General features: G+C 36.8%; 2 protein-coding genes across 2 annotated transcripts in view; both read right to left on the bottom strand.

Annotated features, from left to right (window-relative positions):
- Window positions 1-2,821: 2,821 nt before the first annotated feature.
- On the bottom strand, window positions 2,822-4,826 carry LOC121429298 (solute carrier family 35 member G1-like). The gene has a single exon (XM_041626301.1). The coding sequence runs from the start codon at window positions 4,424-4,426 to the stop codon at window positions 3,041-3,043; it is 1,386 nt and encodes a 461-aa protein (XP_041482235.1). The 5' UTR covers window positions 4,427-4,826; the 3' UTR covers window positions 2,822-3,040.
- A 7,219-nt stretch (window positions 4,827-12,045) lies between these two features.
- Window positions 12,046-15,252, bottom strand: part of LOC121428841 (aqualysin-1-like) — a 36,621-nt gene continuing 33,414 nt past the window's right edge. Inside the window, exon 8 of the mRNA XM_041625707.1 lies at window positions 12,046-13,418. Within this exon, the coding sequence (XP_041481641.1) occupies window positions 13,276-13,418 (143 nt within the window). The 3' untranslated portion in view covers window positions 12,046-13,275. The remainder of the gene's footprint in view (window positions 13,419-15,252) is intronic.

Here is a 15,252-nt window from a genome sequence, read left to right as displayed (position 1 = left end):
AGCATGTATAGGAACTGGTGATCATTTACAGCGTTTGTTGAATGATTAATCACGTAAGATAATGTCTTAATTATCGACTCAGTCCTTGCTTTGCCTGCCCAAATACTCTGAACTTTAGACTTCATATCAAAACAGACGGCAGGTTTATGACGATGCATTTCTGATCATTTGTTTTTAAGTGTAATTAGACTGAATGTTATCTCTGAATGTTATAAGAAATCAAATAATAAACGCTCTTATAATGACGGTGCTTTATCGATTATCATTTATGATTATGGCATTGTTTCGCTCAATTTATGAACTGTATTTCGACCACCACCTTTAATGAGCTTTTATCTTTGTTCCGTTGTTTTGAATTAATGTTTTAATCGTTCATTCCTCTCTATCATCAAAGTAGCAGAAGAAGACTACGTACAACTCTTTTAAGAAATCTGCCATTCAAGAAATAATGTTCAATCTAGACTAAACGCACCCCCACCACCACCACCCCAAATACGCCCCACGCCTATCCACATACCTCATTATTTTTTCCCGCCTGTCACTAGTAAATAAATAATTGAAATATTTTGTAAATTGAAAAAGAATTCCAGTCCTGGTGCCCGTTTCATAAATCTGTTCGTAAGTTAAGAGCGACTTTACGAAAGACTGGTGATCCTTTCTTACGCGCTAAACCATCGTCAATGAACATTTGGTGTAAACCATTCACCACAAGAAAGGATCACCAGTCGTTCTTAAAGTCGCTCTTAACTTACGAACAGCTTTATGAAACACCCACCTGGTTTCGATAACGTACACATATATGTTATTAAACGTGTCATTCATGTCATTAGTGTTCCTCTTTGTAACATCTTCAATATGTCTATAGCTAAAGGTGTATTTCCTGATAAAATGAAAATATCTAAAGTAATTCCAGTCATCAAAGGTGGTGCTGATAATGATGTAAGTAATTATAGACCCATATCTGTTCTTCCTGCCTTTTCTAAAATTCTTGAAAAGTGTTTTTACTCCAGGTTATATGACTTTCTTGAAAAATGTAATATTTCAGAACATCAGCATTGTTTTAGACCGGGGCATTCCACGTCTTCTGCACTTCTTGAGTTCATCCATAAAGTTAGCAATTGTTTTGACAAGAAAGAAATTATGTTGGGGTTATTTCTTGATTTGTCAAAAGCATTTGATACTCTCGATCATTCTATTTTGTTAGACAAACTCAGTAATTATGGTATAATGGGTGTGTTATTTGATTGGTGTCAAAGCTATTTAATTGATCGTAAACAGTTTGTATATGTTAGCAATATAACTTCCGAAACAGAATGCAGCAGATGTGGAGTGATCCAGGGTTCAATTTTAGGCCCGCCAGTGTTATTTATTATTTATATGAATGATAATATACAATGTATCGTGTCATCTTGATTTTATTCAGTTTGCAGATGATACCAGTGTTTTCATGTCACATACAAGCCCACAGTTACTAAACGATGTGAATTGGTACTTTTAGATAAATGGTTATCTGTAAATAAACTAGTACTTAATATTAAAATAAATTACATGATATTTACGAATAAGCATTTAGATACACAATTTAATGTAAATATGAGAAATAAAACAGTTTAATTAGTGTCATCACTAACTTTTTTAGTGGTGACAAGAGAGAACAAATTAACATGGCATGAACACATTGGTATCATCTGTAACAAAGTTTTCAAAGGAGTTGGTATTATCAACAAATTACGATTCCTACCAAAATTCATATTGATGACCCAAACAAGAACAAACAGCTCAAAATTTTCTATTTTTTTACAGGTACAGAAATTTGGAAAAATTTTGAAGTAATTATAAGAGAAAAACCAACATGGAACTCAATCAAAAGGTGATATAGGCACTTTGTGTTACAGCGCAATAAAAAATAGGATTTTCTTGCATGTGTATAAAGTATAAGTGTGTGCGAGGATGTGTGGGTGTGTTTGTGTGAGTGTATACATGATTATGTTTAATTGTAAATTATTCACTAAGTGATTTTTTTTGGTTGTATCACATTTAAATGTATAATTTTATATGTTTTATGTGTACTTGTTGTTTTGTAATGGGATAACCTAGATAAGTAATTTTACTTTTGTTATCCCCTCCACTGCATTATAATATGCTTACTTTATATACTTTTATTTTGATTGTGGAAATTCAATCAATTAAATATTGTCGTATCCTCGACACACTCGCTCATGTGCTCACTCTGCCTTCCACACACACGCATGATTACCCACCATCGTTAGTTTGATGAAACTGAAAGGAATATGAATAGAGACCGAAATTCTTTTTTAAAAAATCATTTGGTATTAAAAATAATGTATTCTTGCAAATCCAGAATTTGTCTCGGTTTTCGTGACATTATCATTGTATTGATTTCCTGATAGGTGGCAAACGATATCAAGGACTATCGTGCCGGTTTCTTATACAGAATGATTACAGAGATTTCACACAAATACATATATACAACGAATCCATCACTCTGTCAAATTTCATTAATTTAGTATTGCAATCATTGTATCACACATTTGCTGTCAACTGCTGATACGAGTCGTCATCAATATTCCAATTGAGAACTTAAGGTGTAATGATGCTTTTATTTATTCTTTAATTTTAATAAATTTTTTTTGCTACATTAATTTTGGTTTCATGTGAGAGTATGTAATGCATTATTTTCCGGGGTAGCATATGCTTACAAAAATAAACAAGAAAAGCAGAATTTGTTTTGACTCACTACCATTCACGAGAAAATCAAAGCAAATACTAATTGAAAGCCTTCTAAACTTTTAGTGACATTTCCTTGGAGTTACATCTCGTATTCCAACGTAACAAAGGTAAAGATAGCATTTATTTGGGTCATCCATTGATTCTACCGTACAATGATTTTTTTTCAGTTTTGAATAAAGTTGATATTTAGGACTCTCTCTCTCAGTAACATTTTCATTTTCTTTGAAGACTATTTAGACACTTAATGAAATGACGGAGTTGTATCTATTTAACAAAATTGGCTCCCTTGTCAGCTGTTGGTGATGCCGCTTTGGTTGTCTTCCCCATTTCCCTCTTGCCTATTTTCAAGTTTTTGACTCTCCCACAATTTCTTCAAGGTAATCCCAACAAAACTAGTGATGATCACGAAGGTCCCGATCGCTGTAATATAGTTCGGCATGACACCAAAGAACAAATATTCTAAGGTGAATGAGAAAATAATGTCACATGAGTGGACGAGAGCAACAGTTTGAGCCCGTTCCGTTTTAAGGGCGAGGTAGATTAGGATTTGGGAGGAGAAGTTACTAACTGCATTGGCAAGGAGAATGATACGATCCCCTCCGCATCCAGGCAGTGTCCATTGCTGTAAGACGGTCGTGAGAAATGCAGATAACAATAACCCACAGATTGAATAAAAAATAAGCACGACCAACGAAGGAACCTTATAAAACCCAAGTTTTCGCATAAGGATCAAAATGGTCGCGGAAAGGAAAGCGCTTAAGAGGCTCAGTACCGAACCAAGAACTCTCGCATCGAAAGCTATGCCATCCAATTCGGAATTCCCGAAGAGAAATGGTGGCTGCGCGATCAGGAAAACGCCAACGAGAGTCAGAAAGGAGAAAAGAGTGTCCAAAAACGAGCAGGATTCCTTTAAAAATATCCAGCCAAGCAGTCCTGCAAACACAGGAGCGCTGTACTGAATAGATTTTGAACTTGAAACCGGCATGATTTGATAGATTATGTATGTCAGGGATGTATTGATTGCGCCAAGGATAGACCGAAGAAAAAGTAAACCGTACGCTTTGCGGCTGTGTGAAAAGGAAACCCTGTTGAGGGCACTCATCGGTAGACAAAAGAGGAGCTGTATAGTTGTCCGGGAAAATAGAAGCTGGTTCGGACCCAGTGTTCCTGAGAGGTACACCACAATCATGCCAGAGAGTGACAGGATCACAGCGGATGTAATTGTATACACAATTCCTATATGAGGGATCTGGAATCTACTCCATCTTGAGCCACCGCACTCTTTTGGTTTGCTCTCATCCACAAGGTCGGTATTCTGGATTACAGAAGATATGTCAGAATGTTCTTTCTGGGTGGCGATTTGCGTATACCCACAATCCTCAACAGAATCCTGGGTAGATTCTTTATCGTTTTCAAATCCAGCATTCCGTTCGCCTCGAACGAGAGAACAATCTGATCTTGTCAAGGTATCCTCGCATCTTTTCGAAGACATGGTCACGTCTTGGATAGATCCTTCATCGTTTTCAAATCCATCATCCCGTTTGCCTCCAACAAAAGAACAATATGCAGGAGCCTCTGTACTCTTGCATCTTTTCGAAGACATAGTTATATCATTATGACAGGATGGTTTTAACAATCCATGTGTCATACGTTTTCTCTCAGGTTGTCGAGTCATAATTCGATAACGAGATCCATTGTGTACATTAACCAGGGCTATATTTTCCTCTCTTAGAAGACTTATGCATGGTATATGGACGATAATGTTGTTGTAAAAAGACAATTCAAATAATCAAGGCCTCACCAAATACTTCAATTGCACTGTTTCTACGTGTATGGCGTCAATATATTTATTATAAAGGGCATTTTCTCAAATCCAAGGGAGTATATGCTGCTGTTAAAAAAAGCAATTCAAATAAGCAAGAAATTCGTGAATCCTTTGCTGTAGACTTGGTAGATGTTTATTATGATGTAACAAGGTAATTTGATTAAGATGTCTGAAATTGTATCTATCCCCCAATTTTCTATCATTGTAAATTTGGACTATTGGCCCCTGAGATCATGAGATTTTGATACCCGATTTTTTCCATGAGAGGTGATTTGACATGACAGTATCGCCGTTTGTTTATTCATAAGATCAACGTGTTTGTCTTTGCACAATAGACATTACCCTTAGAGTTAAGCAATCTTTAAAAGTTATAGAATCCAACAATGGCAGAATAAAACCTAAAGGAAATTGCAGCCAATAATACGAAGACTATAATAAATCAATAATATAGGATTTGTATAGCGCACGTATCCACCTTGCTAGGTGCTCAAGGCGCTCCTATATTTCACGGCTAAGATAGTCGACCGATTCTGGTGCGCACAGCTTTTTGAGGAATTACTTCCTGCCGGTACCCGTTTACCTCACCTGGGTCGAGTGCAACACAGTGTGGATAAATTTCTTGCTGAAGGAAAACACGCCATGGCTAGGATTCGAACCAACGGCCCTACGTTTGAAAGGCGAGAGTCAGAACCACTAGACCACGATGTGCCCTATATAATGATTCTCTTCATTTCAATCCGTTTATCACCCATATTTTTTTTCAATAAGGCCCTAGTATTCCTCAAAGTTCGGAATTTGTTTTTCATGTTCTTAAATGGTATAATCATTTATTAACATTTGGGAGATGGGTTTATTACAATTTGGTGTAAATTGGAAACGGATCACTTTCGGCTTACTCGCTTCGCCATTCCGCATTTATTTTTCAATATCCAATGATATTATAAATTATGAATAACGTAAATATAATATATTTAGATATAATATCATTATATCTGAACTGTCGAACACAAGCAGAGGCGGATCAATGGGAGAGGGGTACATCCGGCACGACCACCCCCCCCCCCCGCCGTGCCATTTATCAGTCATAAAACATATTTGTAGTGAAAAATATCAGGCAAATGCAAGTGAAGACTATGTTTGTTTTTGTTTGTTTGATTTTTTCCGTAACAAGCCTCCTCTCTTAAAAATATTTCCCAGGACACTGCTTATCTGACTTTTGACAACTCATTCTCAAACTGTATTAAAACCGTGTGATGGCGCCACCCCTGTCACAGTGGAATTACAATTTACTTGCACATCTCTGGGAATAAGAGAGAGGTGAAATAGATAGAGCAATAACGTGCTTTATGTGTGCCATTTGTAGTGAAAGATGGCGAAATAAGATTAATGTTGAAAAATGAGGTTTTATTTTTAATCGTGAAAGGAATTTCTACTTCTACGACGATACTCGGCAGGATCCATTAGTCAGGATGTAGTGCTAAGTGTTTATAGTTTCTATGACGGTATGCCAGATATTGTTTAGTGGTGGAGAAAGGTGTTTAATTATCCAGTGTGAAAGAATTCTTGTATTAGAGTCTTTATGCTAGACTTAATTGAAATGCATTCATTATTTCATTTTAGGCTTTTGTGTTTAGGATTTTTTTAGATGGGAATATGCAAATTAAGTTTGACCACCTTGCTTCCTTCGAACATGTAGAAAAGTGCTTTTGGGGCAGACACCCCCAGCCAGCTAGAGAAGCAGAAGATGAATTGGGCATGGGTCCTCAGCCGATTTTATTTTCATTTATTTTATCATTTTTATAATTTTGTTTCTATAACTTTGAGAATGGAGAACCTGTTTTTGACAAGGTATTTCATCAATAATTCTGTACAAGCAATGTTTTTATTCAGCACCACCGGTGAGTTGACTTTGGAGAATTGTTTTTAAATTACAGAAATATGTGAGTGCAATAATTATTTATAATAAAGGGCTTTTTTGGTTATAGCAATGCATGATAACTTATTTATGAACAGTTTATAGAATGTTCGAGTAAGTCCTTAGTGTCACTTGAGCTTTTGAGAAAACTCATTTTTGACGGTGTTTCAGTATCTCTATATGCGTACACCAAATTCGTTTCTATTACATCATCATTCCGTCAAATTCCATAATGCAGTCTGGTGTCAAATTTCCCATGAGATCTGACACCAGACTTCTGATGTTAGAATAAAAAGATCAGATATATACACGATTTAATACAATGGAATTATTAGGCCCTGTTGTAGCGATAGCTTCTTCGGTATAACTGGGGTTACGGATTCGGGGGACCCGGGTTCGATTCCCACTAGGTGCGCTAGTGCCCTTTGGTAAGGGATTTATCCTCTTAACCAGGTCCTTCGGAGGGGACCTTAAGCCGTCGGTTCTCTGGTTGGTTGCTTACAAGCATTCATGCTTTCTTAACAATCAGGTAAAAAATCAACACAATTTACCATTAAATTCTGGTGTTACCCAGGACAGTTCACTGAGTCCTCTTTTATTTGTTTTCTAAAAAGAAATGACCTTTTATTTATTTTGGCCAGTCATTCGAATGTGCTGTATTAGCATCATAATCATGATTATGATTAATTTGCGGATCAATTAATAGGATGACAGATAGAATGGCTAAGAGGTAACAGGTAAAACATTGTTAGCTGTTGTACCAAAAAAATAATAAGAGCATGCTTTCAGCGATCCCGTTGGACAACACTCGCACCAGCTTTGCTAAGCGACGCGGTCTTATGTCAAACCCTTATAAGCAGGGGCCGCGGAAGCGGGGGGTGGTGTTTTTTTCCAAAACCGTGTACGACAACATAAAAAATGACCATAATTTTATGATTGTGATTTTTTGCATGGTCAGCCACCCCCCCCCCCCCACACACACACTTTTGGCTCATCCCCCTCACTTTGAAAACCGTTCTGCGGGGCAGCGGCCTGCGATAAGTTATAACATTTATTCTTATTTCTTCACATGGGGGCCGTTTCATAAAGCTGTTTGTAAGTTAAGAGTGACTTTAAGAACGACTGGTGATCCTTTCTTACGCGCTAAACCATCGCCTATGGTGTATACCATTTACCAAAAGAAAGGATCACCAGTCGTTCTGAAAGTCGTACGAACAGCTTTATGAAACACCCACCTGGAATGGAATGATAATATGCCATGGGTATTAAGTATCACTGGTTATCTTCCATGAGTTTCAGCCTGTCACATGATCAAGGCCAAAGATCATTTAGGATCAATGAAGTTTGACCATGTTCGTGATATCAAAATTAAAATCTTAACCAAGGTGAGGTTTGGTGAGGACTGAATTCTTTTATTCGTTTTACAGATAACCATTGATGACCATTATATGAAAGTTTTATAGAATAGGTACTTGCTGAATTAGACCTAGCTTGAAAAATCAAACTCTTAGCATTAGTTAAGTTTTTAATAGTGAAATCACAACATGGCTAAAATGCATTAACCTTAAATGACCTTTGACCTTGATCATGTGGTGACTTGAAACTCATTTCAGATGTGTGATACTTTATTACCCATATCGTCTCTAAGTTATGATGATCTTTCAAAACTTAAGCTTGTTTTAAGATTTCAGGTTGATACCCGTATCTTTCCTTATTGCTGTTACTTCTCTTTGAAGAGGTTGGATGTCATGGTTTCCATCTGTCTCTATCCAGTGCTATCTTCGTGATCTTGCAGCATTCGTTTATCTTTCTGCGGCAGCCTGTCATCTCTTTAATATTTCAGCCAGCTTTTTTTTACGTCCCCTTCCTCTTTTAAAGTCCAGTAACCCTATCTGACCTTTGAAATTGACCACGTAGAACAAACATTCATGACACACTGGCTTAACATTTCCCTTGCTGAATGGTATGTTGAGATCGCTTAAATTGGACTTTAATACGAGTTCTAGTCTGGAAATATGCGGAAAAGGGCAGAGAATACCATGAAAAATGATTTTCTTTCTTGAATAAAGTTGAATATTTTGATACCAACAGATTCCTTGACCTCAGAAATGGTGGTTTAGGTGTCAAAATCATGATTCTAGGTTATTTAGAAGCCGACCTGTTTTGGCGGTCATTTTGAAATCCAAGATGACGGCCATATAGGTCACGGGTGCAAATGAAAACATTCATTTGTTATTCTGGATCCTTATTCAATTACCTTTCCAAGAAATGTATAGTTTTCAATTTCTCCAGTAAAAAAAATCAAGCGAAAGCTCAATGTGAACATATTGAACCTAACTAAGGGGATGCGAAATGTTCATGTGTGTGTGTGTGTGTGTATATATATATATATATATATATATATATAGTAAATAGTGGTAGTAAAATACGAGCTGTGATTGGCTGGATTTGTACCACGTGACCTCCCTTCAAAAAGTTATATTGTACATATGTACAATATAACTTTCGATTTTTGGATGGCAAAATCCATGATGGGGGGCTTAGATTAAGGGATCTATTTACTATAATAAATAGTGAACGCTCTATCATACAATATTTCTGGACTATATGAACTCCAAATATAAAATTATCCCTCGTGCAAGCCTATTTCACCTCGCCCTTCGGCCTCGGTGAAATAAACCTGCACTCGGGATAATTTTATATTTGTCGTACATATAATCCAGTATATTGTACAATAGATTGTACACTATTCTATATAATATATATATTCCTCACTGGGGGTCGATTAAACTAAACCTGCACTAGTGGGAATAGCCAGGTATGGTGCCCCCAATAAACAGTTCATCTCGACACATGGGACCATATTCTGAGCTTGCACTGCGAAAACTCTGGTGTTGATTTAACACCAGCCCGGAATCTATACATGTCCTCACCAGAGAAGTGCTAAACAACACCAGTTTCGTTTTGGTCTAACACCAGATAGGTGTTTGTACAACACCAAATAGTATTAAAACAGCATCGGTTTGATTCCGAACTGGTGTTGTTTCAATGCTTCTCAGGTGTGGACATATATAGATTCCGGGCTGGTGTTAAATCAACACCGGAGTTTTTGCAGTGTAGGTTTAACCGCAGACCGTAGTCTCTCTGCTAAAATCATGAGAATCCAAACATGTCAGAATGTTTTTTTACTAGGTAAGTTTCTTATGTTTACTGTGCCATTCCCTAATTCTTGAATGGTGAATAGAATTATATCATTTATCCTTCTCAGACCCGGGGGCCACTTCCATTCACGAGTGGATACCATGCGCGAACATGGGGTCTCGAAAAGCACCCTAAACACGTAATTATCATATTCTGAAAATGCACCCCTAAACAAGTATTGGCGTGTGAAACCATACCCTTAACAAGTATTGGAAACAAAACGATACTCTTGGCAAATATTCCCAAAAATGAACCCCTAAACAAGTACAGGAATGTTTTATTGTTACGGGTCCTTCGGTCGTCGGCTTTACCTTATTTGGTTTACTATGATGACCCCACCTTCTACACCTCGCGCAAATCGGACTCTAAACACTAAACACGAAGTGTTAATTGGGGCAAAAAGGACATCCTTTATGAAACATTTTAATTTTGTTTTATCATCCCCGCAAATTCGACCCTAAACACGTAATTTTCCAAGCGAAATAGATACCCTTTTTTCATTATTTTTGTGTTTTTGACACCCTTATCAGTTACGTACGTAACGTGCCCTATCGTGAAAAAAGACATCCTTTTTACGTGTTTTTTGGTTGCGCATGGTATCCACTCGTCAATATAAGTGGCCCCCCCGTGTTCTCAGACAGTTAAGAAAGCTGATACTATAAAAAGAGGGTCGAATGTTTACTACCATTGGATAGGATATATATCTGACATTCCATATCTGACCAGAGAAGGCTATCTTAGCCAGCTCATTTTAAAAATAAACCGCCATTTATGAAGATTACTATGATGGGATCAAATTTATCAACTGAAACAGTAAAATAGCCCTAATTCTTCCGCCAGTCAAAAAAAATTTCCAAAGTCACTTTATATCTTCTCAATTTGGGCAAAGGAAGTTCAGTAGTTACCATTTCTAGAATCAGTGTTAGATTTTCAATTATATTCCTACCCTTTTGTCAATCAGCAATATCAAATTGAAAAAAAAAATCGAATGGGCTGGGTCGAATGAATATCTTTAGCCCTCCTGTTGTAATTAGGCTCATGGAATCTCTACTGTTAGAGATTTATGTCACAATTGGCTATCCATAATAAACCGCAGGTTTTGACCAAAATTTACAATAAACCCGACTTCAGAACATGGGCCTCAGTCTACATGTCTGCGGGCATGTCTGCTATCCGTTTCAAACATCGGTTTAAAGGACAAGTCCACCCCAACAAAAACTTGATTTGAATAAAAAGAGAAAAATTCAACAAGCATAACACCGAAAATTTCATCGGATGTAAAATAAGAAAGTTATGGCATTTTAAAGTTTTTTTTGTGTTTTTTTTGTTTGAATCATACAATATTTCTATTTTCTCGTCATTGTCATGTGAAATGAAGTTTCATTCCTCCCTGAACACGTGGAATTCCATTATTTTAACATTTTGTGCTTCAGGCATGCAATGAGGTCCTAATCATCAAATTCGTAAAAATTGAAATATTGTATAATTCAAACAATAAAAAAAATCAAAAGAAATAGTGAGTGAGAGACGTCATCGACTCTCTCATTTGGATGTAACTGGCTCGTTCATATAACTATTTTGTTGTAAATAAGCGAAACTTTGAAATGTCATAACTTTCTTATTTTACATCCGATTTTGATGAAATTTTCAGCATTGTGCTTGTCTGATTTTTCTCTATTGATTTAAATCAACATTTTTCTGAGGTGGACTTGACCTTCAATTAAAAACAATAGCACTATCATCAATAATGGAACAACTTTTTGAATCTCCTTGCCCCACCCCTCCTCTCATTCCATGATTGCTCCTATCCCGATCTCTCCGTTGTAGACTCATTTTCGTTCAGTGTGATCCTATTAGTTGTACTCTCTTTCGTCTTGATCGTTCTCTGACACGGCTCTGTTCGCCCTCGTCTCTTTGTTTTAGGTTAACTTGCATAAGGCCTATCTCAATCCACAACTTTTTTTTTTTTTTTTTTTTGGGGGGGGTCATATTAAATCAAATATTGAGCTTTTGCATGTAATAAACTCGATAGGGAAATAAAGTGTTCAGTAATCTCCCCCCCCCCCCGCTACCATATTTCGATAGCAGGTACAAATATGGAATTCTTCGTGATGAACCAAGATTATTTAGCCCCATAAAAACCTGGGTAGGCTGACCGGCATGCTTTACACAAGTATGCATGAAACTTCTAAAGGTGTTCTTTTTGCTATATTTATGCTGGACCCCCGAGAAAATGTTTCCCCAAATGGTACCGCAAATGGTCCATCTGTACACGTCTACACGGGACGCAAACGAAGTACAACATTTAATGGTAAGATAAACAAATTAGAAAGAAAACGGAACTCAGGTTCTATTAGTTGCAATGTTTATTTTTTTTCAAAATAAAAGAAAGATTTATTAAAGAAAAAAATGTTAGTTTTTACATTCTCTGCATGACATTCAGGGACCGCGTTTCATAAAACTTGTTATGATAACAAATCTTTTTAAAGCCACTAAAATCGTTCAATCTGATTGGCTGATAGTATATATCATAGAAATTGTTCATTTGTTATCAATCATTTCTTTATAAAACGCGGGCCCAGGATTAGAATGCCAAGAAAAATGATCTTCCAGTGCTCTCATATTGAAACTGTGACAAACGAAATTAAAAATGCCCGTGCTTTGCATGCGACTTTCTGCAGTAATGCCTCAATTCGTGTAGTATTCAGGCAGTTATTCAGGAGCATTTCAAGAAGCCATTATCCATATCCGCAGTCCATAACCAATATAAAATAATATATCTGATTATATTACAAAAAAATAGGATAAAGAATTTATTTACTTTCATAGATTTCACAACCCTTTTGTTAAAGAAATTTTGGGTGTGTTTTTTCATCGGGGAAAATGAAAAATATGTTACATTTACAGCAATTAATACTTCTTGTTTAGGCAAGTGTACTGAACATATAATGACTGACCAAGTATATGTTTTTTTACTACTCCAACATCATCTCCATCTTTTTCTTCTTCATCATCTCCTTCTTTTTCATCTCTTTTATCTTCATCATCTTCTTGTTGTTTCTTTTTTTTATTCTGCCCCCCCCCTTCTTCTTTCGCTTCTACACAAAGACGTTGAAAGCGGGTAAAAATATGTGATCATTAAAGAGCCAGGGTATTTGTCATAATCCGGAGCAAACATGTGCGCATAGTTGACCGCCTCAGAAAGGTGGGTTAGTGGACTAGGGTTGGCCCCCCCCCCTCCGTGTCGGATATCCTCCTATTCTTGGTACTGCATTTTTATTTCCATCGAGAATGAATGTACGGAAACTACACGGATGTTATGAAATGATTGGAAATAAGACAAAAAGGAAACAAAAGAAGACATTGAATACAGTGTAATCTTGCATAAAATGCATTTCACAAGTAAAAATAATACAGCTTTCGTGACATCATAAATGAACAAAATTATAATATCTATGAATGACGAGAGATATTTGTATGCACAAGGTTGGTTCAACGGTTTCTTATAGGGCTCCGCGATCACGGTTAGAAATCATCGCCGCTCAATGAGAAACAGGCGACTGAAACTTATATCTTCAAAAACTTAATCCCGGGGTACGTACAACAGACGGTTTTCGGTGTCTGGCAGATCACTAATAGCATTCTTGGTTGATGAGTCGATCAGGGACGCCTTGATATCAATAGGTGAAAGGTCGGGATTCTTATCTAGCAGTAGTGCTACAGCGCCTGTAGAATACAATTTGAGAAAAGAATGCTTGATTTCGGTTTAAAAGTGAAACAAAGTAACGTATTTCTACACCCACTTCGATGACGCATTAGGCAACGTTCAGAATCTATTAATTGAAAACGCCGGTCAAATCACAGATAAGGAAAAAGTCATTGTCGAAAATTGGTGTCCTCATCGTTCCCCAGCCGAGTCAAACCAAAATATAAGACCTGCTGGCTTCCGGGGCTGGTTTCTTGGTCGTCGCTCAGCATTTAGATTTGAGATTGGTAATTATAACACGGTATGCAATGCCGCGGGCCCGTTGGAAGAACATTTTTTTATTGAAATGTCTGCCTGGGTAACTGAATTATTATTTTTATCACAACATCCCTCATGCTACGGGAGGTGTTACTGAATATCAAGTTGGGTTACTGATAAAATTTTATATTGGTTACATTTTCAAAGGCATGTAGGCATATATGCATGTAGGCACATGGGTCGTGTGGTCCAGTGGTTAGAGCATTGGACTCTTATTCGCAAGGTTGTGAGTTCGAATGTCAACTCTGCCATTGTCTTCACTTTGATAAAAAGTCCCGAGAGTGACATCTGTCGTCTATAGCGTCAGCCATTTTGACTGATTAACCTACCCTTATAAAAATCGCCAATGGTATTTGAATGGTGCCGAATGGTAGTTGAATAGTGACCTGAATGGTAAATGGTACGCGAATGGTATTTAAGTGGTTTTTCAATGGTAAGTTCTTAATGGTAATTGGTAGTTTATTTAATGGTAAATGGTATACCATATACCCAATGGTGTCTCAGTGGTATGTGTCTAATGGTATGATTGGTATGATGAATGGTATACCATTTACCCAATGGTGTCTTAGTGGTATGTGCTTGTAATGGTATGATTGGTATGATGAATAGTATACCATACACCCAATGGTATCTCAGTGGTATACAATGGTGTCTCAGTGGTATTCAATGGTGTCTCAGTAGTATGTGCTTCTATAATGATATGACTGGTATGATTAATGGTATACCGTATACCCAATGGTGTCTCAGTGGTATACAATGGTGTCTCAGTGGTATTCAATGGTGTCTCAATAGTATGTGCCTGTAAGGGTATGATTGGTATGATGAATGGTATACCATACACCCAATGGTGTCTCAGTGGTTTACAATGGTGTCTCAGTGGTATTCAATAGTGTCTCAGTAGTATGTGCCGCTATAATGGTATGACTGGTATGGTGAATGGTATACCATATACTCAATGGTGTCTCAGTGATATCCAATAGTCTCAGTGGCATATGCCTAATGGTATGATTGGTATCAATGGTATACCATATGCCCAATATGGTGTCTTAGTAGTATGTGCCTAGTGGTATAATCATTGGATAGTTGTTGGATAATTGTAACGCCATAGTGGCTTAGTGGTGCGTGCCTAATGAATGCCATTTGTGTTAATTGTGAATGGTTTGCCCAATTGCATTACCCAATAACATAATTCCGAAGATTTAAAGAAAATATATCTAAGATTCAAAAGTATTTAGAGTTTATAAAATATTTGAGTTGTGAGTTTTATGCGAGCAGCTTCCCCAAATCAAGTGTAATCGCTCATGATGGTAAACATGGTCTCTTGCATTCTTTGAAATTGTCTTTGTCCTTATTAATTAAAGGTCTATATGTGTTTAAATATTATTGATCCAGTGGTTATAATACAATACTATAAATTTGTGTATTTTACAATTTTACATATTACCTTCTAAATTTAAATCTGATGCAATGGGTGCAAAAATAAAATCATTCGGTCAATGAAATCTTATTTGATAAAAAGGGTTTTAATTGTACCTT

The sequence above is a fragment of the Lytechinus variegatus genome, chromosome 15 (assembly GCF_018143015.1).
Source record: "Lytechinus variegatus isolate NC3 chromosome 15, Lvar_3.0, whole genome shotgun sequence".
NCBI classification, from domain to species: Eukaryota; Metazoa; Echinodermata; class Echinoidea; order Temnopleuroida; family Toxopneustidae; genus Lytechinus; species Lytechinus variegatus.
This window is presented reverse-complemented; position numbering and strand designations above follow the sequence as displayed.

Excerpts from the sequence above, each read along its gene's own strand:
- LOC121429298 (XM_041626301.1), bottom strand. The coding sequence starts at position 4,426 with ATGACTCGACAACCTGAGAGAAAACGTATGACACATGGATTGTTAAAA.